The sequence below is a fragment of the Gymnoscopelus microlampas genome, assembly GCF_963454915.1.
Source record: "Gymnoscopelus microlampas genome assembly, chromosome: 20".
NCBI lineage: Eukaryota > Metazoa > Chordata > Actinopteri > Myctophiformes > Myctophidae > Gymnoscopelus > Gymnoscopelus microlampas.
The window spans coordinates 41,961,970-41,984,564 of NC_139957.1; the positions used below are offsets into that span (position 1 = coordinate 41,961,970).

At 41.9% G+C, this 22,595-nt stretch overlaps 1 protein-coding gene across 1 annotated transcript; it reads left to right on the forward strand.

Moving 5' to 3' along the window:
- Window positions 1-1,945: 1,945 nt before the first annotated feature.
- Window positions 1,946-22,309, forward strand: LOC311036143 (extracellular calcium-sensing receptor-like; the record flags this gene model as incomplete). Its single annotated transcript, XM_084044667.1, has 8 exons — window positions 1,946-2,162; window positions 5,961-6,154; window positions 13,672-13,794; window positions 14,875-14,961; window positions 17,520-17,696; window positions 20,266-20,493; window positions 21,185-21,308; window positions 21,396-22,309. The coding sequence occupies 8 exons, from the start codon at window positions 1,946-1,948 to the stop codon at window positions 22,307-22,309; spliced, it is 2,064 nt and encodes a 687-aa protein (XP_083900793.1).
- Window positions 22,310-22,595: the final 286 nt, after the last annotated feature.

The window sequence follows — 22,595 nt, forward strand, 5'->3', positions numbered from 1 at the left end:
AAGTGAATGGTGGTCGAATCTGGCTGAAACCTTGCTCAAATATGGAGTTATACGTCATAAATTATGTCATAGACTGGCGTCATAGGGTGGCAGCATGAAGTCCTAGAATCACTCACTGGTCCTCAATGTGGGGTCCGGGGACCACCAGGGGCAGTGTTGCCAGATTCTGTGAGAGAAACAAGCAACCAGGTCTATACTAGGAAAACCAGCCCAAAAAGAAGTGACTATGGGCCACATGAGCACTTTAACACATGCATCAGCTATTTGAAAATAGCCGATCTACAAGCTCACAACGCGTCGCATCTAGATCGGCTATTTTCAAATAAAATCTTGCGGGGAAATTGTAATAAGCAGATCTGGCAACCCTGCCACGAGGGGTCCAAATGGACACTTTACAGGTTACTGGGGGTTTCACAGTGTAGATTGGGGGTGTCGCAGAGATAACCCCATTCTACACTCTCAGAGTTACAGAGCCCTAGGGGTCCATTTGGACCGCTGGTGGTCCAAATGGACCCAAAACCAAGATTTTTTTTCGGCAACACTTGCCCATGTGACCGATTGTGGTTATTTCATTCATCATCAAGTAGAAAAAATATGATAAGCGATGTAGTTATATAGTATTTTTTTTTTTTTTTTTTACAGCTTGAAATATTTATTTCAGGCATGTGAGTGGAGTGGGCAGGTTTTCAACAAGACTTGTCAGTGTTAGTGGTTTGATTCTTTGCCCAGTCCTGAGAGTTGGGCCAGACTTGTGGTCAGATGAGTGGATTGTATTTGACAAAACACCGTTTTTTCCCCCCCTTTCTTTTGTTTCTCCCCGCTCCACTCTGCTTGTAGGGAACAGCAGAATCACTCCCAAAGTCCTGCCGTAATCTGAAGACTCCCCCCAGCACTTCACTCTCCCTGTGCCCGTTTTTGCCAACTTATCTCTCAATTGTTGCTATAGTGACCAAGATATGGCTACTATGCAGACATTATTTTCAAATAGCCGAAGCATATACAGTATATGTCTGAAGTAGTTAATGTATGTTTTGTCATACTAATCATAATCAAAATCGACAACGTAACTAGAAACCAAAGTATTCAAATAAGTGTAGTGGATAGTACAATGTTTGCCTCTGCGATGTGGTGGAGTAGAAGTAAAAGTAATTTAAATTGGAAACACTCCAGTGAAGAAGAAAAAAAACCCTCAAAAGTACAGTACTTGAGTAAATGTGCTTAGCTACTTTCTACCACTGGGTGTATATTATAGAAGAGATAATATGTTTGTTTTGTGTCTTTATTGTGTGTCTATTGTGTCTTCTTTGGCAGGTCAGTTATGCTGACACCTGCCCCTGTATGAGTGAGAGGAACCAGTTCCCGTCCTTCTTTAGAACAATACCAAGTGACGCCTTCCAGGTGAACTGCTACACACTAAATATTATGTTGGCATATATAAGTAGTTCATGTTCCAGTTACACACACACACTTGACAAATACCTCCCTCTAGTACGTGTAATCAATAATATTACATAGAGGTGTGGGTAGTAATGAGTTACATTTACTTAGTGCGTCACTATGTAACTTTGTTTTAATTAATAAAATTTAATTTTGTCCAATCTGTATGCATGGTTGAGTATGTTAATACAATGTATTACACGGCTTGGTTGAATGCTTGATTCTGATTGGTCAATCGCTGAATTCAGTGGTGATCTCAATAACAGACCGCTGTCTAATTAAAGATTCAGAGCACCTGCTCATAACAATCTGCGCCAAGCCGCACGCGAGTATGAGGGGGGGGTGCACGCGCTCATACTCGCAGGCAACGCGCAGCCGCTCGTACTTGCAGCGCGCTCCCATTTGTTTACGTTTTGCCGGCTCTAGACAGTCTTCACCTAGCAGGTAAATTAACACAAAGTTCACAAACTAAGAGAGAGAGGCTTGCCTTTACTGCACTAATAGCAAGATGAAGCCACCAGCACCTTCAGCAAAGAAGAGATTCACCCAGCAGAAACTAAATTTCTTCAAACCCGCCGAGGCCGCCGAGGCGAACAGCACAGTCAGATCCGCCGCGGCGAGCAGCAGCGGTAGCCGTGCCCGTGACCCGGCCAACTGTGAGGAGGAGGAGGAGGAGGAGGAAGCGGAGGATAGCACAGCCAGCTCCGCTGCTGGTGGTGGTCGTGGTCGGTAAAGTCATGAGTGAGTCTGAGTTGACATTCATTGTTGTAAAATCATACCAGTACCACTGTACTATTGGCAGACTGTTAATAAAGTACCCAAAGAAAAAGAATGCCTTTTCTTTCGGCCGCGAGTGGGGGGGCGGGGGAGTTTAAACATACTCAGTTCAGAGCGGATATTAGCCCTCTATACCTGGCTTTTGCGTCAACGTTCTGATTGGTCAGGCTCGCCAAGGTTCTGATTGGTCAGGTCCGTCAACGTTCTGATTGGTCAGGCCCGTCGAGGTTCTGATTGGTCAGGTCCGTCAACGTTCTGATTGGTCAGGCTCGCCAAGGTTCTGATTGGTCAGGTCCGTCAACGTTCTGATTGGTCAGGCCCGCCAAGGTTCTGATTGGTCAGGTCCGTCAACGTTCTGATTGGTCAGGCCCGTCGAGGTTCTGATTGGTCAGGTCCGTCAACGTTCTGATTGGTCAGGCCCGTCGAGGTTCTGATTGGTCAGGTCCGTCAACGTTCTGATTGGTCAGGCAAGGGAACTATTCATGACATCAATATTATATCATGAATACAAAATTAGATGGTTTATATAAACTGTAAAAGTCCGGAACATAAACACTCTGGGTACGGCTTATAAATTGTATAGATTATTTCATAACACATACATATCTTTCTGGTACCACATGTATACACACGCACACACAAAGTTTATTTTTTAGGTACCCACTCTATCAGCTATGACAGATCAGTTTTTGCCACTTACCTTGGAATGCATTTGGTGATTCGCTTCCAATGGCACTATTTAGTGCCACTGGAAGCCTTGAAATAAATTTACAGAGATTTAATATTGTTTCTCTAGTAGAAACATATATCTATGACAAAATATATCAAAGGCGCCGCTACCTTCACACAGGTGTGATTTTTTGGTTTAAAACTACTGGTTTTGAGCTATATTCAAACATCAAACAACACATGTTAACGAGGTAAAAATGACCTCGTTGACATTTGTGAAACCACACCTGAATCTCATCTGTGATTAGAAACCATCTGGGGATCAATCATACTGGAGGAAAAAAATCTGTGGCTACACGAACAGGTACCAAAATCATGGCAAAACCCTGGCAGAGGCTACAGACTGTTCTGAAAAAACTCTGGCAGTCAATGTGTTAACTCCTCAAACTATGTAGCCTAGTTATTTGGCAGGAATTACGTTCGGGTGGCTCTTAAGACAGCTGGCTTACGGGCCCATTTGGTTTCATTTGTACCCTATCGGAGTAAAATGAACAGCGCCAAATTGCCAACAGAAAAAGACAGGAAAGGGACACAGACAGACGGGTACAGCGGGCACTCTGACAAACCCCCAAACCTATAATATCTTATATATAAATTGGCTTACGGGAGGACCGGCCGCTCATGTCACTGACTCAGCCATAACCTTAAGTTCAGTCAGAAAACTCACAAATACATTGAGACCAATAATAAATAGCCTGAGAACATTTTATTTTTTAAATGTAAATACAAGTGTGAATATTATATTTGATCTTGGTGTTCAGGCTCTGCTGTAAATTACTCCCTGCTCAGCACATTAGCAACCATTTTAAGAGAAGGGATATATACTGTATACATCGATAACAAACCCCCCAAGGGAAGTGTGTTGTCTAACCTCAACATGTCGTCATGGCATCAGGCGCAAACAATTCAATCGGCTCCATATATGGGCACAAAGGGAGACATGGCCATATATGGGCATTTACCATCAGAGATCTCCACATATGGGCATAAAAGGGACAATGACTAACATAAACAGAGAACTGCATACAGTATATGGGCATATTAGTCGGATCAGCGGTGCAGCGTAGGTGTGAGGACCGCGATCTACATGCTCATGACATGTTGCATTCTGATGAAATGTGAGATTGTATTTCAGCTATTTTCGCTATGAGATTTTGACTTACCCATGGCTGTGACTTGGACACAAAATGTTTGAAAACACCTGGTCACCCCCCTGTGAGGACCTTGCACACAGAGCCTCATGATGTGATTTATATATTTTTACACATCTGAAAAAATAAAATAAAATAAAACATACACAGGAATCAAACACACCAGTGGAAGGGCCTTAACTTGTGACTATATTGTATGCAGTAGTATCTTGCTCTTCATAACTTTGCTCATAACCATTTCTAGCTTATGTATTACATGGAAAAGGTCAACTTCACCACATCATTTGGTGATGAAGTATCATTTGATGAGAATGGTGATGCTTATCCAATCTATGATGTCGTGAACTGGGCGTTGCTCCCTGATGGAAGCACAAAGTATCAGGAGGTAGGTGTGTTCAAGAAGTCAGCCTCCGCGGGTGAACAACTCATCCTTGATGAAGACAGAATCTTCTGGAACTTTGAATCCACAAAGGTAATAACTTTTAATTTCTACAAGGGCTAATGTTGAACAATTTTTTTTTTCAAATAGGCCTTGGTGGAGCTATAACATGCCACTTAACACATCGGGTGCCAAACACGGTCTGAACCGTGTTTTCACAGAGTAGCAATTTGGTGCCGAACACGGTCTGAACCGTGTTTTCAGTCTTTTTGTTTTTTTCGTTTTTTTCCACACGGGAGGGGCTGGAACAGCTCTGGAATTACCCGTGGTGATTCTGAGAAGGAAAGGACAGATGGATCACCGTGTCAAAAACATGGCTCCCATCCGCTTCCGTTCAATCTCCTTCTCTAAAACCCCTATAACTCCAAAACTTTTTACGCTGGGGAAAACGACTCATTTTGTATGCACGATCACTCCGCCATTGTTACTCACGTGAAAGATTTTATCCTTCCAGGCGTTAGCCAGGACCATCGTGCAAAATGAACGCATGCTTTGTTTCACAAGGATTTCTCGTCTTGGAGCTATAGCTTAAACAGCGCCGCGCAGCTTAATGGTGAGATTTCTGGCACCGAATGTAATCTGTTATTATAAAATTCTGGCACCCAATGTGTTCATTTTGGCCTGTAACTTTTGAGCTGTAGGTCGTACGGTCAAATGTTCTCGATCATACCGCAACTGCCAATAGACCACAACCATTTTTGCCAAACTAATTTTTCCAACATTTTCTATTTTCTTTAAAACACACCTTTTGCTACTACTAGGAGGTAAAACACATTTGGTACATCATTTCTGGAATCATGTAATAAACATCAATCATTCATATGTTTCATATTACATGCCGACTGGCTATGATTGCTTTTACAAAAAACATTTCAGATGAAAAAAAGAAAAAAGCCCCAAAAACGCAGCATCCAATCTACCCCAAATTTGAATGAGGGCCTGAAGGATAGATTTGCTCAAATGTCACTGATTGTTGAATGAACACGATTATTTAAGAATGTTTGCGTGTAATTGGCTTAAAAAAATATTGGGAGGAGCCTATTTCTTACCAAAATGCCATTTATCATGAACGCAACATCTAATCAACTCCAAATTGGAATCATTGTGAAAGGCCTCTATAGAGCTTTTTCACTTTTGCCCATAAGGGATGCAATAATTACATAAAGTTGCACCATTTGTTATAGAAATGCTACTCTGTTGCTTTCCTCTGTAGCCTCCTCGGTCAGTGTGCAGTGAGAGTTGTTCCCCTGGAACCCGTCTGGCCAGAAGGAAAGGGGAACCTGTCTGCTGCTTTGACTGCATTGCTTGTTCTGAGGGAAAGATCAGCAATGAGACTGGTAGGTCTACATTATGTAGCTATGTACAGTAGGTCATCTTTAGGGCGATGATGTACTTATCTGTCCGTTTAACCTTGCCCTCCTTGTTAGACTCTACAGAGTGCACCACTTGTCCAGAGGGCTTCTGGCCCAATCCCCAGCGTGACCAATGTATCCCTAAGGTCGTGGAGTTCCTCTCCTTCCACGAGGCCCTGGGTATCACCCTGACAACCATTTCATTGCTAGGCACACTTATGTGTACCATTGTCCTGGTAATCTTCATCTATCATCGAGACACACCCATGGTACGCGCCAACAACTCAGAACTCAGCTTTCAACTTTTATTTTCACTGAAATTATGTTTCATGTAGGGCTGGGACTTTAACTGATTCATTTAGATTAATTAATTACATAAAATTAACGCGATTAAAAAAATTAATCGCATTTTAATCGCACTTAGTTTATGCACCACAGAACCTTTCTCATGGGCTAGTTTCAGGTGTACCAATCATACCAGTGCACCAACCAACAGCCAACACACCCCAGTGCACGCAATGGGACAAGAAGCCGATTAGACTGCTTTGCTTGGCCCAGTGGATGGGAAACTTAGATTTAAAAAACTCTCTGATGGAAGCGTGGATAAAAACACGGTTGTGTGCAGAACAATTCTTTGTTGCTTAAACTTATGTATTCACTCATTGATTCACTCATATACCAAAATCTGTTTTAACTGAAAAGAAATTGCTTCTCAGGTCAAATATTGATATGCGATTAAACATGCGATTAATTTAGATTAATTAATTACAAAGCCTCTAATTAATTAGATTAATTTTTTTAATCGAGTCCCAGCCCTAGTTTCATGTGTTCACTTCTATTTATTGGCCGTCCCACACTCTGGACTTGTCAGCTGAGGCATGCAGCATTTGGGATCAGCTTTGTGCTGTGTGTCTCATGTATCCTGGTAAAGACTATGGTGGTGTTGGCTGTGTTCAAGGCCTCCACTCCTGGGGGTGCAGATATTATGAAGTTGTTTGGTGCAATGCAGCAGAGAGGAATAGTTCTGGTTCTTGCTTTCATCCAGGCAATAATCTGCACAGCCTGGCTTGTGTCTGCCTCACCAACTCCTCATAAAAACACACAATACCACAGTGATAAGATAATCTATGAGTGTGAAGTGGGCTCAACAGTTGGTTTTGCAGTGTTACTAGGTTATATTGGTTTACTGGCACTCCTCAGCTTTGTCCTAGCTTTCCTGGCAAGAAATCTCCCAGACAACTTCAATGAAGCCAAGTTAATCACTTTCAGCATGTTGATCTTCTGTGCCATGTGGATAGCCTTCATCCCAGCATATATCAGCTCTCCTGGCAAATATGCAAATGTGGTGGAGGTATTTGCTATTTTAGCATCTAGTTTTGGTCTACTGGTGGCATTGTTTGGCCCAAAGTGTTATACCATGCTGCTGAGACCTGAGAGAAACACTAAGAAGTCCATCATGGGTCGAGGCTCCACCAAGACATAGCTTTTTAAATTAAATTTTAATGTAATCAACACAAAATCAAACTTGCAACAGGAGAGAGAAATACAACTTGACTCTTCAGCCAGTCATGTATTGTAAAGCTGGTATCCCTGTGTCTTTTTCAGGTTGCTGAGGTTGAACACTTAACATTCTAATGTTCACAATGGTTACTGGCTATTGGCCTACAGACTGCTAGAAGAATGATGGATTTATATTTAGAGTTTACAAGTGCTCATCATTTAGGAAGTAATTATTACTTCAGCATGGATAAAGGCAGCATAAAAAAGTCATCGAGTAAAATCTTGGTTGACTAAGACAAGCCTGATATATTAACCTAGTGGTATATATATAATATATATATATATATATATATATATATATATATATATATATATATATATATATATATATATATATATATTATATTATAATTAAGTTGTGTTGTGATGCGATGTAATGTTGTTGTGTTGTGATCTGTTCTTGCTTGTGTTGGTTTGTTGTAATGTGTTGTTTTGTTGTGTTATGTCATGTTAATAATGCATGCAACTTATATCGTTTTTTTTACAAAACAGCAACTAAAATAAATACTTTTTGAGTGGTGCCAACCACTTCTACATTTGACCGTGTGTGTTTGTCCGTCCGTCCGTCCGTCCGTATGAGCACGGCCTCAACAGCTGCAGCTGATTGCAACACAAAGATGCAACCAGCGTGTGCGTGCGTGGGGAAAATCTGTTTGATTATAAACATCAAATAATCAGAACAAAGCTACAGAAGGTGCATTTTCCGGCAGCGGAAACTGCTGCGGAACTGCCGGTGGAGGAGCGGGAGCTGCCGGCGGAGCGGCGGCAGCTGCCGGCAGTGGAGCAGCACCGCGGAATCAGTAGGACTGTAGCCTACTAATCCTTGTAATAAAATATTACTGAGGTTAGGGTTAGGGTTAAGTTTAGGTATAGTTTTACTGAGGTTAGGGTTAGGTTTAGGCATGTTTTTATTTTTTTTGTGGAGGTAGGGTTAGCAAAGCAAAGTTTGTTGTTTACCCAGGGTGTCGGACTAAGTACGAAACTTGTTTCCAGCCGGACCCTGCATGGAAGCCTTGCTCAAGGGCTATTCAGCGGTGATTCATGATTGATGTGATGAATTGGGGAATCGAACTAGGGACCTTCCGGTATCAAGGCCGCCCCTCTAACCACTAGGCCACCGCTGCCACCAAGGGGGTTAGGGTTAGGTTTAGGGATAGGAAACTGCTGCTCCGCCGCTGCTGCCGCCGCCCCGCCTCCCGTAACGGGCTGTTCCGCCGCCGGCATCCTGCCGCTACACCGCCGGCATCCCGCCGCTCCCCCGCCGGCAGCACGCCATTCCGACGTCGGCAGCTCCGCGGCAGCTTCCGCTGCCGAAAAATGCACTTGCTGTCCCTCCAAAGCCTAACAACTCAAATTAAGTAAAAGGACCCTCAACCAGATCCAGTGAGGTCTCATGACAAAAGATAGAAACTCTACAATATTGACCAATCAGAACACTGGGCGGATCTAAGTAACACCAATGAAGGACAGGTAATTTAAACCGAGTCTAACGATTGTGACTCACAAGTGTCTACGACAAGCAGGTCAAGTTATGTCAAAGGATAGGAACTATCAAATATCGACCGATCAGAACGGGGCAAATCAAAGTAACGCCAATGAAGGATAAGGACTCTACTGTAAACCAAGTCCAATGAAGCAACTCACAAGTGGCTATGAAAAACAGGTCAAAGGTTATGGCAAAAGAAACAGCTCTGGTATGGGGGACTCCTTTCACACCGTTTCACTAATCACCGACTGGGACGGCCAAACAAAGATTTTGAATCAAAGAAATATCATTACCTGTAGCAGTAACAGCGTAGCAAAATCATGCTCATGCTATTAGCAGTCATAATAGCAGCAGTTGTAGTAGCATTAAAAGTTGTAACAAATGGCAGTAGCAAGCCATAGTAGAAGAACTATATATGTTTAAAGCAGGGCCAGCCAAGGCAGCCATTGTTGCATCCAGGAGATGTGAGGGCAGCTGCTTGAAAAGCTACAGAATCAGGCTGATTCTTTTTATAATTTATTTCAACCAAATACTGTGATCACAGTGTCATTACAGAATACCACACCAAACTGAGGAAAATACGCTAGCAAAGACAAGCAATCGGACAGGCGTTACGACATCACAGAAAATATAGATATCGTTATATTGTCGGAATACATCAGTGATATTACATACAGCCTCCATGCAAGACTATCAGAGTCAGTGTCCGTCCGATATTGTACTGGTGTTATTCCAAAACTGTCAAAAGTATTGTCAATTGACCGGGCCGATCGACCATTGTGTGCCTTGTTGTATATCTTCATGGCAACTGGCAAAAAGGACAGACTAAGTCAATTTAACGTCCTCCTGGGTCTAATGAATCTATCATTACCCCTCCTGCTTAACTGCGCAACAATCTCCCTGTGGAGGGGGTGTGAGTGGTTTGCCATGATAACATCCAGCTTCCTTATTACACACGCTTCCGCCACCTTCTCCACCTCATCCAAAGTAGCTCCAATGATGGAGTCAGCCTTCCTGACCAGCCTCTTCAGGTTGCTTGTGTTCCCGGGATTAATAATGTTAGGGACCGGTGGTACAGGTACCGGTAGTCAGCAAGTGACAGCAAAGTGCCCAGGGGAGCAACTACAGTATGTTGGTCACTAGCACTTCTGATTGACATACCTACAGTCTCCTGTGCTGCGGTCTACCTGTAAGATCTGTCTGTAATCCATGCCACCATACAGTGGCGCTAAATAGCTCATTTCATATTTTAGGCCTAAAGGCATTGCCTATTTTTCCTCAGATTTCTTACAGTGGTAGAAAATGCACCCCTAACATCCACCTTATGGCAGGTTCACACAGCGCGATTTTTGCGCTGATTAAGCTGGCGCCGACCTATTTTGGCCCTCCTGTCTGTATGTCTCTCTCAATAGATGGATATCAATCCATATAGAATCTATAATGGAATAAAGATCTATCTATATACTGTAATATACCTATAATATAGGTATATCTATCTATCTAGATAGAAGAGGTAAATTCAGGTGTCATATTGGTGTCTCACTTGATTATGTTGATAAAACCTTGTGCGTTTTTGTGAACATACGTCGGTGAAGCGAAAGGAATATTGTAGAATAGAATAGAATAGAAATACTTTATTGAGCCCTGAGGGAAATTGCAGTTGCCCTCATCAAGTAGAACGAACATGAAAGACAATAAGCAATACATATCTCACAACTCAATCAGAGACGACACGTGCCTTTGGAACCTGAACTTTTTAGGAACGACTCACGGCCAAAGCACTGGTCCACTTCTCTCCCAACTTGCTACAAAAATCACTCATGCAAAAGTATATAAGTACTTCTACTTTCTTTTCCACCTGCACATGTGTCTCCTTTTCTAATAATCATAAAGTGCTATATATTTCAGCTCGCAATTTACTTCCGGCTGGTCCGTTTTAACAGCCAATCATCTGAGACACAGTGAGCACCCTTTGACGTTGCCACGTCCGAGAAACAGGCGAGAAACAAGCGCTGGCGTGCGCTCTATGCAAACGAGCCCAAAAGCGCGACCAAATAAGCCCACCATTGCGTATACAATAAGCAAACCTGGCAACACAACTGGGAGGGGGGAGATGTGTGAGAGATCTACAAGCTATGGGCCAGACGAGCTATGGGCCATACACCGTATCTTAGCAACAACCAAAGCGCTAACTGGTGTATTTCGTGGGCTTGTGTGTCTTGTAGAGAACTAATGTGTCGCTCCACAGTAACTCCAGTAACTAACGTAATGGCAGGTCCGCCCAGTGCAACGCACGTTTAGGGTGCATTAGGTAATGTAGTCATTTCAGATAATTTCGGTCCTATTAGGGGAGAGTCAGTGAGAGCTGGATAAACGCGGTAAAATGTGTCAAATTGAGTCTGTACGGCTGTCGATAAATGAACACATGACGTTGGTGGGAGAGGAGATATTGTGTGTTTTGGACAAACAGCAGCGTGGTGCTGATGTTTGTTGTGCGAAGCTTAATGTCAGAGTGTTTGTGTTGGAGCCCCTCAGTGCGGCTGCAGAGTTCATGTGCAACCTCTTCCAGAGAGAGATAGAGACATTAATAACTCTGTTGAAGAAACAAAAGACACTGCTGGACATTGACTTCCATATGGACATCGATCTACACACCGCAGGTATGTCTGTTACATACACATCAAACTATACACTACACTGATTCTGATTCAGGTATGACGCAACGTGTGCATTCCAGCCAGCACAGCAACGTAGTTCCCTTATGGTTTCAAGGTGGGCTAAACCATATGGGCCCCATGTCGGCAATGTCAGCGGGATCCACTTGAGTCCCAACTGGGATGCCCTTGTGGGATATAAGTGTGTTCTACCTGGGCCTTAGGTGGGCCCCACCTAGGCAATTCTATGTGGGGCCGAGGTGGGTCCTAACTGGGATGCCCATGTGGGCTATAAGTAGGTTCTACCTGGACCTTAGGTGGGCCCCAACTAGGCAAGTTTATGTGAGACCGAGGTGGGTCCTAACTGGGTTTGCTCATGCAGGCTTTAGGGTTCTACCTGGGCCGTAGGTGTACCCCAACTTGGCAATTTATGTGGGGCTGACGTGGGTCCCATATGGTTTCAAGGTGGGCTGAACTATAAGGGCATACAGTGGGCAATGTAAGCGGGATCCACTTGGGTCCCACTTGGGCTTGCCCGTGTGGGCTATACGTGGGTTCTACCTGGACCCTAGGTGGGCCCTAGTCTCGATCTGCAGGCTTTTATTTTCTTTCGCGTTTTGCTCAAAAATAAGAGGCTGGACCAGGCTGTTGACATTCCTGGCATAGGAAGTGGGAGTCAACCTTTCATTTCCCCAACCAACCAAAGTGCAGTGGGCGTCGCTCCAAATGTTGTGACGTCAGGGCTCTCAATACTGCACATTGAGGGAGGAGGAGGGGCGCGGGGTAGGCGCACAGATCGGTGAAACAATAGGAGCCCACGGATGTTTTCTCTGGAGATTTTGAATCCGCCCCTCTATGCCAGATATCAGACGCACTAGAGGGTCTTTACTGACCGAGCCATGGCCCCACTGGCCCCAATGGCCCTCATGACGCTACACCCCTGATATGCCCTGCCAAGTGGGCGCTACGTGGGCGCGGGCGCTAGAGGTGAGGCCCGTGCAGCGGGCCGAACTTCTGGTTAAAAATAATTGGAATATAACAAAATGTATTGGGTCGCATCCTGGTGAAATCTTGCAGTGTGTCATCCCTTGTCAGCAATCAATCTAATGTGAAAACCAAAACGATATTACGACAGCCAATTTGAAGAAAGAGAGTTGTATAGTGTGAAATGCATAAGGATCTGATGACTACCGGACGACTTTAAAAGTAGAGTGTGTACCTGCCAATAGGAATTTGAAGCCGACTGACAGCTTTCTGTTGCTATGGCTTAATGTGGATATTGCTTGGCCCTCTGTATTGCTGCTTGCAGCTATATTTAATAGTATTATTAATAATGTTATTGTGAATATTGCTTGGCCCCCTGTATTGCTGCTTGCCGCTATATTCATTATTACCATTTAGAATAATAATTTATTGTCATTATTATTATTGCTGTTATCTATTAATTTCATGACCTCAGTGGACGAAGCATTGCCAATGTAGCCCTGGTAAGGTAGTGTCATGACACACAAACATTATTTTGAAAGGACTGGATTGCTCATGTATGTTAAGCCCTGCCTCTGCCACATATGTTGTTGTGAAACATTACGTAGTGTGCTATGTTGACACAGGGGATGGCATAGCACTGTCTATAAAACATAGCAACTGGACAAAGGAGTGGTCAGACAGAGGAGGGCAGTCATGAGGGCTTCTCTAGACATACACCTGCTTTCATACCTGTACTTGACCTTGATATTGTTCTCTTCATATTCTGCTTTGTCTTCCTCACCTTCCTCTTCTTGTGAGTTACAGGCACAGTTTAGTCTCAGCAGAATGTATAAGGCTGGAGACATTGTTCTGGGTGGCTTGTTTCCCATCTACCACCAGCCTGTCTACCATGAGTCGTCTTTCACCTCCGAGCCACAGTACCCCACTTGCAAAGGGTGAGTATCACACATATAATAGCAAGCATGAGAACAGGGAACTTGTTTAGATACGTAGTACCACATAGGATTAGTTGATGTGTATTTATACAAAGATAAATATGTAAAGTTACAGTAATATTTTGTGTGTTAGTTTTCTCATTCAAGGGTTCTCATGGTCCCAGACCGTGGCTTTTGCCATTACTGAGATCAACAGAAACCCCAGTCTTCTACCCAACGTGACTCTGGGATATAGTCTCTATGACAGCTGTCCCAAATTTGGAGCTGTCCCTGCAGCATTGAAATTGGTCAGTGGGAGAGAGAAGGTGTTTCAACTGAATGAGAGCTGTGCTGGGTCCCCTCCAATGCTGGGAATGTTGTGTGGAATAGGTTCTATTCAGATCTCTAGAATATTAGGTTTGTACAGAGTGCCCATGGTAAGTCTACTTGAACCCACCTTTATCATCACCAATTTTATATATGTTCAATTTAGGTTATTTGATTATTTACAATTATAAAATATCATCGCTGTAGGACAGAAAACTTGTATTTCCATTGTTCATCTTTTTATGTATGTTTTCTTTTCAAATGCCCTAATGTATTTTGTCCAATGCGATTCGACAGTTTGTGAGATTGCAGATAATCTTGTATTTCTTTTGTCTTTTGCAGGGGGGAGGTTGTTTTATTTTTATGTTTAAGAATATTTACTTACAATGACCATTTTGATAGTGGTTAAATCTGTATGTGGGTTTAAGTTTGTGGTGTGTCGCCCAGGGGTCGCCTAAACCCTAACCTTTCACCTCACAAAAACTATGCCTAAACCTGACCTTAACCGTAAACCTCACAAACACTATGCCTAACCCTAACCTCACAAACACTATGCCTAACCTTAACCTCACAAACACTATGCCTAACCTTAACCTCACAGAAATGTTACCTAAAAACCTCGTCGACCTTGACGAAGCACCAGGAAAAGAGAGTGTCCGACTCCATCTCTCCCCCTAGCACTTCACTCTCCCTGTACCACTTCTTGCCAACTTCTCTCGATTGATTCTATAGCGACCAAGATATGGCTACTATCTTAGTCACAGTAAAAGGTTTTCATGTTTTGTTTCTTAGATTCTTTTTTTCTTGACCACAAATCTTAAGCATGTTATTCATATACTGTAGCATACCGTTTACACAGATGCTAGGTTTAGGTTTTACCTTGGATCCTAGTTTCCTGAGGCACTACAACACTGTCTCTCTGCGTTATATGTTGTGATTATTTACCTTGCTTATTGTAAGTCACTCTGGATAAGAGCATCTGCTAAATGCCTTGTAAATTAAGGACGTTTTCTCAAAACAATGTGGTGTATTATAGAACAGATGTTTTGTGTCTTTGGCAGATCAGTTATATTGACATCTGCTCCTGGCTGAGTGAGAGGAACCAGTTCCCCTCATTCTTTAGAACAATCCCAAGTGATGCCTTCCAGGTGACATTTTCACAAAATATGTTGTTATCAAGTAGTTCATGTTCCAGTTCCACACACTAGAGATATACCTCCCTCAAGTCACTAGGTAATACTGATTACACTCATTACTGTCTAGTGAGTGTAATCAATATTACATATTACCAGATGTGGGTAGTAATGAGTTACATGTACTAAAGTACTTTTTTATACATATATAAATTGTACTTGTAAGATATGTTTTACTTAAGTATATTTTGTGAAGGACATAAAATGTACATACAATTACTTTACATTTGTGCCCAATGTAAAGGTGTAAAAGTAAAGATTTGCTAATGATTCTTTTTTTTTATTTGATTTTAACTATTATTACTAACAGCAATAATATTTCCCTTTGGCTATGTTTAAGTAATATGTCTGTGTACATTAAGTATGCACATCTTACCAACGGAAAAAATGTAAAACTAGACAAAGTGCTCCTCGGAGCACAGGTCTCCGCCAGGTCAGGTACGTTATTGTGGCCTCCTGGTGGCGCTATAATAGGCCAATGTGAAAAGGGTGCCATTTATTCTCAGGTCGTTCACGGCGATCGGACACTGCAGTCATGATTTGAGGCATTTTCTTCCAAAAATGTGTTTTGCTAAATTAGAGCTGCTGGTGGCGCTATAACAGGCCAATTTGAAAAAGGGTGGCATTTCGTCCTCTGCCCAGTGGGAATGTGTTTGTGAAATTTCACGGAAATCACAACCTGCGTTCATGATTTGAGGCATTTTGTTCAAAACGGACCAATCCTGCAAACTTTGGAAGCCAACCATAGGCAATGAGGATGGAATATGGGAAATCGGACAGATCTGTGTTGATCACATGACTATAGAGATACTGTGTACCGATGTGCGTGATGTTTGGATAAAATCTGTAGGAGTAATGTAAAAAAAATGGGTTTTGCACAAATCGGCCTCCAGGTGGCGCTATAACAGGCCCATGTGAAAAATTTGAGGCAGAGGTTCTGAATTGGCATCCAGGAAGTGTGTGTGCACAGTTTCGCAGCGACCGGGCCAACGGTGCCAGAGATTAGCTCCTAACACACAGACAGGACACACACACACGGACACACGGACGGACGGAGGGTAAAACATACTCTCTCGCCATGCCTTCGGCCTGGCGGAGACAATAAAAATAATAGTGTTGTTAGTAATAATACATAATTGTTATTGCTACAGGAACTTCATCACATTTAATCAGTATGTATGGGCTGTAGTGATATGTGGCATTCTGGGTAACAAGAAAGTAATTCAGTGTAATGCCAGTATTTAAATAATAATACAGTTTTTTTCAGGTTTTTTCAGTGTAAGGGAGGACATTTTTGTAAAAAATAAATAAAAAAAACTTCAACAACGTGTGTGTTGTACTAGTGACATATCAAATATGTGGTATTCAAAAGAGAAATAAATCATAAGTTATACAATTTCTGACAGTCTAAACATTTTATTACTAGAAATATCACAAGGTAATATACAACCTTGTGATTGTGAAAAAGGGGCATCATATTATTTGATTTAATTTAAACTCTCATCACTGAATGACATTTTATGGGGTACATTTACATGAATGGCAATAAAATAGAATTGCTGACTTCATTCATAAATATAAATATTATTAGGGAATAGGGGACACTCCAATGAACATAAAAAACTCCTTTAGGGAATTGTAATTGCTGTTTAAATGTTTTGATACCTAGAAAACCTTATAAGTCTTTTACCTATATACCTTTTATATACATTTTTTAATTAAATGCACATTCTGTTTATTTAATTCTCCCAGAGAGACTGCAGAGATTTGTGTATTGTTTTATGTGTTATATTCTATAGTGGATATGGGATGTGGTTAAATATTATAATGTGCACATGGCTATTTTATAGTTTATTTCTATTGCACAAGCACATATCATTTCATTTAAGTTCTGATTATTTCAAAAATACATCAGATCTTTTCATACAGTATATATCAGTATATACATATCAGTATTTTTTATTAGAAACTTTTGTACTTGTATTTACTTTGATGATTATGTTTACTTGCACTTGCATATTTAATATTTTAAGGTAACAATACCTTTACTTGAGCACAGTTATTGACTACTCTACCCATCTCATTCACCTCTATTCACTTACTTGTGAACATTACTGCTGGAGCTGAAGGTCTTTGTTGAAAGTATCAAAAGATAATGATAAGACCTTTTCATTGTGGAATCTGGGTAGCCTAAGCTCTTATCACCAGTGGTAAAAAAGTAACTACATACATTTACTCAAATACTGTACTTAAATACAATGTTGATGTACTTCCACTTAAAGTCTATATTGATGCTAATGCGCCTTTTACTTGTGGCAGAGTATTTTTATTTTGTGGTATTGGTGCATTTACTTAAGTAAAAAAGTATGAGTACTTCTTCCACCACTGCTTATCACTCCAATCAGGTGAGAGCTGTAATCCAGATTCTGAGATGGTTTGGATGGACCTGGATAGGATTGCTGTTTGTTGATGGTGAAAATAACTGCAATGTGAGAATTGCCCAGTCCTTCCAGTCTGAGCTGGCCCAGTCTGGTGTGGGTTGTGTGGCCTATGTGGAGGCTTTGTCATATGACCTAAAGGAGAGTGACCCAGCTGACCTTCAGAGGACTGTCACTGTGATGATGAAATCCACAGCTCGCGTGGTCGTTGCATTTGTAAATGGGTACCATATGTTTAAGCTCATGGACGAGGTTGGTGTCATGATTCATGTTCATTTTAGGAGATATATTTAAGTGAAGTAGAAATTAAATATATGATATAAAAACAGAAATGTAATGTAATTGTATTACTGTCTTAGGCTCAAGAATTTAAATGCTTTTGTATTTCATTTTGTATGGAGTATTTTTACTTTTTCTTTGATCACAGTACTAGTAATGCACATTCACAGATCTCTGCAATAACTAACTGTTATGTTTTTGTCTTAATAGTTTTTAGAACTGTATATATACACACACAGACTGTGTGTGTGTGTGTGTGTGTGTGTGTGTGTGTGTGTGTGTGTGTGTGTGTGTGTGTGTGTGTGTGTGTGTGTGTGTGTGTGTGTGTGTGTGTGTGTGTGTGCACGTGTGAGTTCACGTGTGCGTGCGTGCGATTTGACAGGTGGTAAAGCAGAATGTGACAGGTCTACAATGGATAGCCCCTTGGTACTGGGCAAACATAATTACGGTAATGCCTCCTCACTACATGCCGTACCTGAGAGGCACCCTGGGTTTTGCCATACGTCGTGGAGAGATACCAGGTCTCAAGGACTATTTGTTAAATATACATCCTGACTACAGACAAGAAAATAACATGGTATGTGCTGTAGTATTTAAGCTGCAACTTTTGCTTTTTAACCAATTGTGTCAGGTTCACTTGTAGGACAGATGACAGCCAGGTTTCACAATCACAAAGTTTCATTTTCACACAAAGCCATACAGGATCGCATGCTGCTTGCCATGCTGTGGTTCTAGGTCTTGCGATCCTGTAGCTACAAAATAACTTTTACACAAGAAAGCAGATGGTAACCCTTCTGTCCGTACAGTGGTTCTCCCTGAATGTTTGTGGAGATGACTGATTAATCCTGTTGTGCCTCGATTTCCTCAATGCACAACAGGTGCGCAGCCACACCCAGCTCTTGGTCTTTTATCTTGTGCAAAGTATGTACTGTATAAATTGATCTTTAGTCTTGATGGTGTTTCGTCAGGTGAGGAAGTTTTGGGAACACACTTTTCAGTGCAAATTTGCACCCCTTCCGTCAGCGTGGGTGGATGCTGGTGGACGGGTGTGTACTGGAAAAGAGGACATAGGAACAGTACCTGCTCTTTCGACGACTCTTTTTGCCGATCCAAGAATCATCTATAATGTGTACAAGGCTGTGTATGCCCTGGCCCATGCCCTCCATGACATGATGCAATGTGTGCCAGGAAGAGGGCCTTTCATTGGGCAGAGCTGTGCCAGTTTGCAGACAATACAGCCATGGCAGGTGGGATATTAATTCACAGTTTACCTGTTAATGTTCCTAGTTGGATTCAAATTTAGAATAATAAAGAATGTGTAAATATGACATTGGTAAAAAGAATAGGAAAAGGTCATTCTTTATTAGGATTATAGCCTATGGGGCCCTATTTTTGGCGGTGCCTTGTCCGCACCTGCTGCCCGCTACCCATGAATTACGCACAAGGGACCGGGCACTGTCCCTAAACGATATCTTGCGTCCACTATACCCGCTATTCATTATGCCGACTCCGTTATTTGCGCCTGGTGGTGTGCCCATGGGCGTGTTGGTGTGCTTTCCCTAAAATATCCATCTTTCCCAAACACGTTTTGGAAAGAGCATAGTGGATTCTAAAACCACCCGCTGTGCCAAATTTGTTTGGCGGAGTGAGCGCCTGCAATGGACGTGTCGGGAGTCGAGCTGGGAGCACAACAGCACAACATTCAGAGGTCTCCGTCTCTCCTAATTCTTCACGTATCTCTGTGATGAAAATGTTCCTATAATCAGCAGAAGTGATTATCAATTCCTTGTGTCAATTGTGTTTATATAAGATTCTAGTCTATCCTCTCAAAATATGGGTCGCGACACAAAGTGGGGTCGCGGGAAGGTACTCCTGGGGTCGCACGTTGGAATTAATTTCTTTTTTTTTGTAAACAAAGAAATTGGTGGACTTGATTCATGCAACTCCAACACCTTATGTATAAATTGGCTTACGGGAGGACTGGCCGCTCATGTCACTGACTCAGCCATAACCACAAGTTCAGTCTGAAAACTCACAAATACATTGAGACCAATAATAAATAGCTTGAGAACATTTTTGTTTTAAATGTAAACACAAGTGTGAATATTATATTTGATCTTGGTGTTCAGGCTCTGCTTATATATTACTCCCTGCTCAGCACATTAGCAGACAACCATTTAAGAGAAGGGAGGTTTACTGTATACATCTACAAGCTCATAACATGTTGCATTCTGATGAGATGTGAGCTTGTATTTCAGCTATTTTCGCCATGAGATTTTGACTTACCCATGGCTGTGCCTTGGACACAAAATGTTTGAAAACATCTGGTCCGTGTCAGGACCTTTCACACAGTGCCCCATGATTTTTATTATTGTTTTGCCCGTTTTCTGAAAAAATTAAATTAAATAAAACATACAGGAATAGAACTGGGTTGAAAAAACTAAAAACACCACACATCAGTGGAGGGGCCTTATCTTGTTAGTATATTTATTGTATACAGTAGTATCTTGCTCTTCATAACTTTGCTCATCACCATTTCTAGCTTATGTATTACATGGAAAAGGTCAACTTCACCACATCATTTGGTGATGAAGTATCATTTGATGAGAATGGTGATGCTTATCCAATCTATGATGTCGTGAACTGGGCATTGCTCCCTGATGGAAGCACAAAGTCTCAGGATGTAGGTGTGTTCAAGAAGTCAGCCTCCGCGGGTGAACAACTCATCCTTGATGAAGACAGAATCTTCTGGAACTTTGAATCCACAAAGGTAACTTTTAATTTCTACAAGAGCTAATGTTGAACTGATGATGTAAACTCAATTAATTATCTCTGCTAGGCCACCAGACTGTGGGGGGGGGGGCATCCCAGTATTTTTCAAATAAGCCTCTTGGTGGCTCTATAACATTCCACTTAATTTTAGCCTATAACTTTTGAGCTGTAGGTCGTACAGTCAAACGTTCTTGGATCATGCCGCATCTGCCCATATAGGCCCATTTCTGCCCAACTCGATTTCCAACATTTTCTATTTTCTTTAAAGCACACTTTTTGATACTACTAGGAGGCTTATTGTTTTTGGCAAATCATTTCTGTAGTCATGTAATAAGGATCAATCATTAAGATTATTACATCCCGACTGGCTATGATTGCCTTTACAAAAATATTTGAGATGAAAAAAAGAAAAAAGCCCCAAAACAGATTTGCTCAAATGTCACTGATTGTTGAAGAAACAAGATTATTTAAGAATATTTGCATGTAATTGGCTTCAAAGAGTATTGGGAGGAGCCTATTTCTTACCGAAATGCCATTTATCATGAATGCAACATCCAATCAACTCCAAATTGGAATCATTGTGAAATGCCTCTATAGAGATTTTTCACTTTTGCCCATAAGGGACGTAATAATAACATAAAGTTGCACCATATGTTATAGAAATGCTACTCTGTTGCTTTCCTCTGTAGCCTCCTCGGTCAGTGTGCAGTGAGAGTTGTTCCCCTGGAACCCGTCTGGCCAGAAGGAAAGGGGAACCTGTCTGCTGCTTTGACTGCATTGCTTGTTCTGAGGGAAAGATCAGCAATGAGACTGGTAGGTCTACATTATGTAGCTATGTACAGTAGGTTATCTTTAGGGCGATGTACTTATCTGTCCATTTAACCTTGCCCTCCTTGTTAGACTCTACAGAGTGCACCACTTGTCCAGAGGGCTTCTGGTCCAATCCCCAGCGTGACCACTGTATCCCTAAGGTCGTGGAGTTCCTCTCCTTCCACGAGGGCCTGGGTATCACCCTGACAACCATGTCATTGCTAGGCACACTTATGTGTACCATTGTCCTGGTAATCTTCATCTATCATCGAGACACACCCATGGTACGCGCCAACAACTCAGAACTCAGCTTTCAACTTTTGTTGTCACTGAAATTATGTTTCATGTGTTCACTTCTATTTATTGGCCGTCCCATTCTCTGGACTTGTCAGCTGAGGCATGCAGCATTTGGGATCAGCTTTGTGCTGTGTGTCTCATGTATCCTGGTAAAGACTATGGTGGTGTTGGCTGTGTTCAAGGCCTCCACTCCTGGGGGTGCAGACATTATGAAGTTGTTTGGTGCAATGCAGCAGAGAGGAACAGTTCTGGTTCTTACTTTTATTCAGGCAATAATCTGCATAGCCTGGCTTGTGTCTTCCTCACCAACTCCTCATAAAAACACACAATACCGCAGTGATACGATAGTCTATGAGTGTGAAGTGGGATCAACAGTTGGTTTTGCGGTGTTACTAGGATATATTGGTTTACTGGCACTCCTCAGCTTCATCCTAGCATTCATGGCAAGAAATCTACCAGACAACTTCAATGAAGCCAAGTTGATCACTTTCAGCATGTTGATCTTCTGTGCCGTGTGGATAGCCTTCATCCCAGCATATATCAGCTCTCCAGGCAAATATGCAAATGTAGTGGAGGTATTTGCTATTTTAGCATCTAGTTTTGGTCTATTGTTGGCATTGTTTGGCCCAAAGTGTTATACCATCCTGCTTAGACCTGAACTAAACACCAAGAAGTCTATCATGGGTCGAGGCTCCACCAAGACATAGCAGCAGTCAAGTAACATTTATTATTTCAAAAACTTTAAAAACAACACAGAATCAAACTTGGTGCAGGAAAGAGTTGACGCTCTACTCTATAATCTGTGTTTAAAGTGTAATAAAAGCTTTTATGTACATTTGGTGTTTTTATTATCCCTCTATCAAATGCTATGAAGCAAAAAGTAAGTGTCGGGAGGCGAGCAGAGCCTGATAGGCAGCCAAAGCTCTACTCACTACAAATCCATCCAATCTGACAGACACATGTTCCACTCACAATTTAGGTGGCAATTCAATA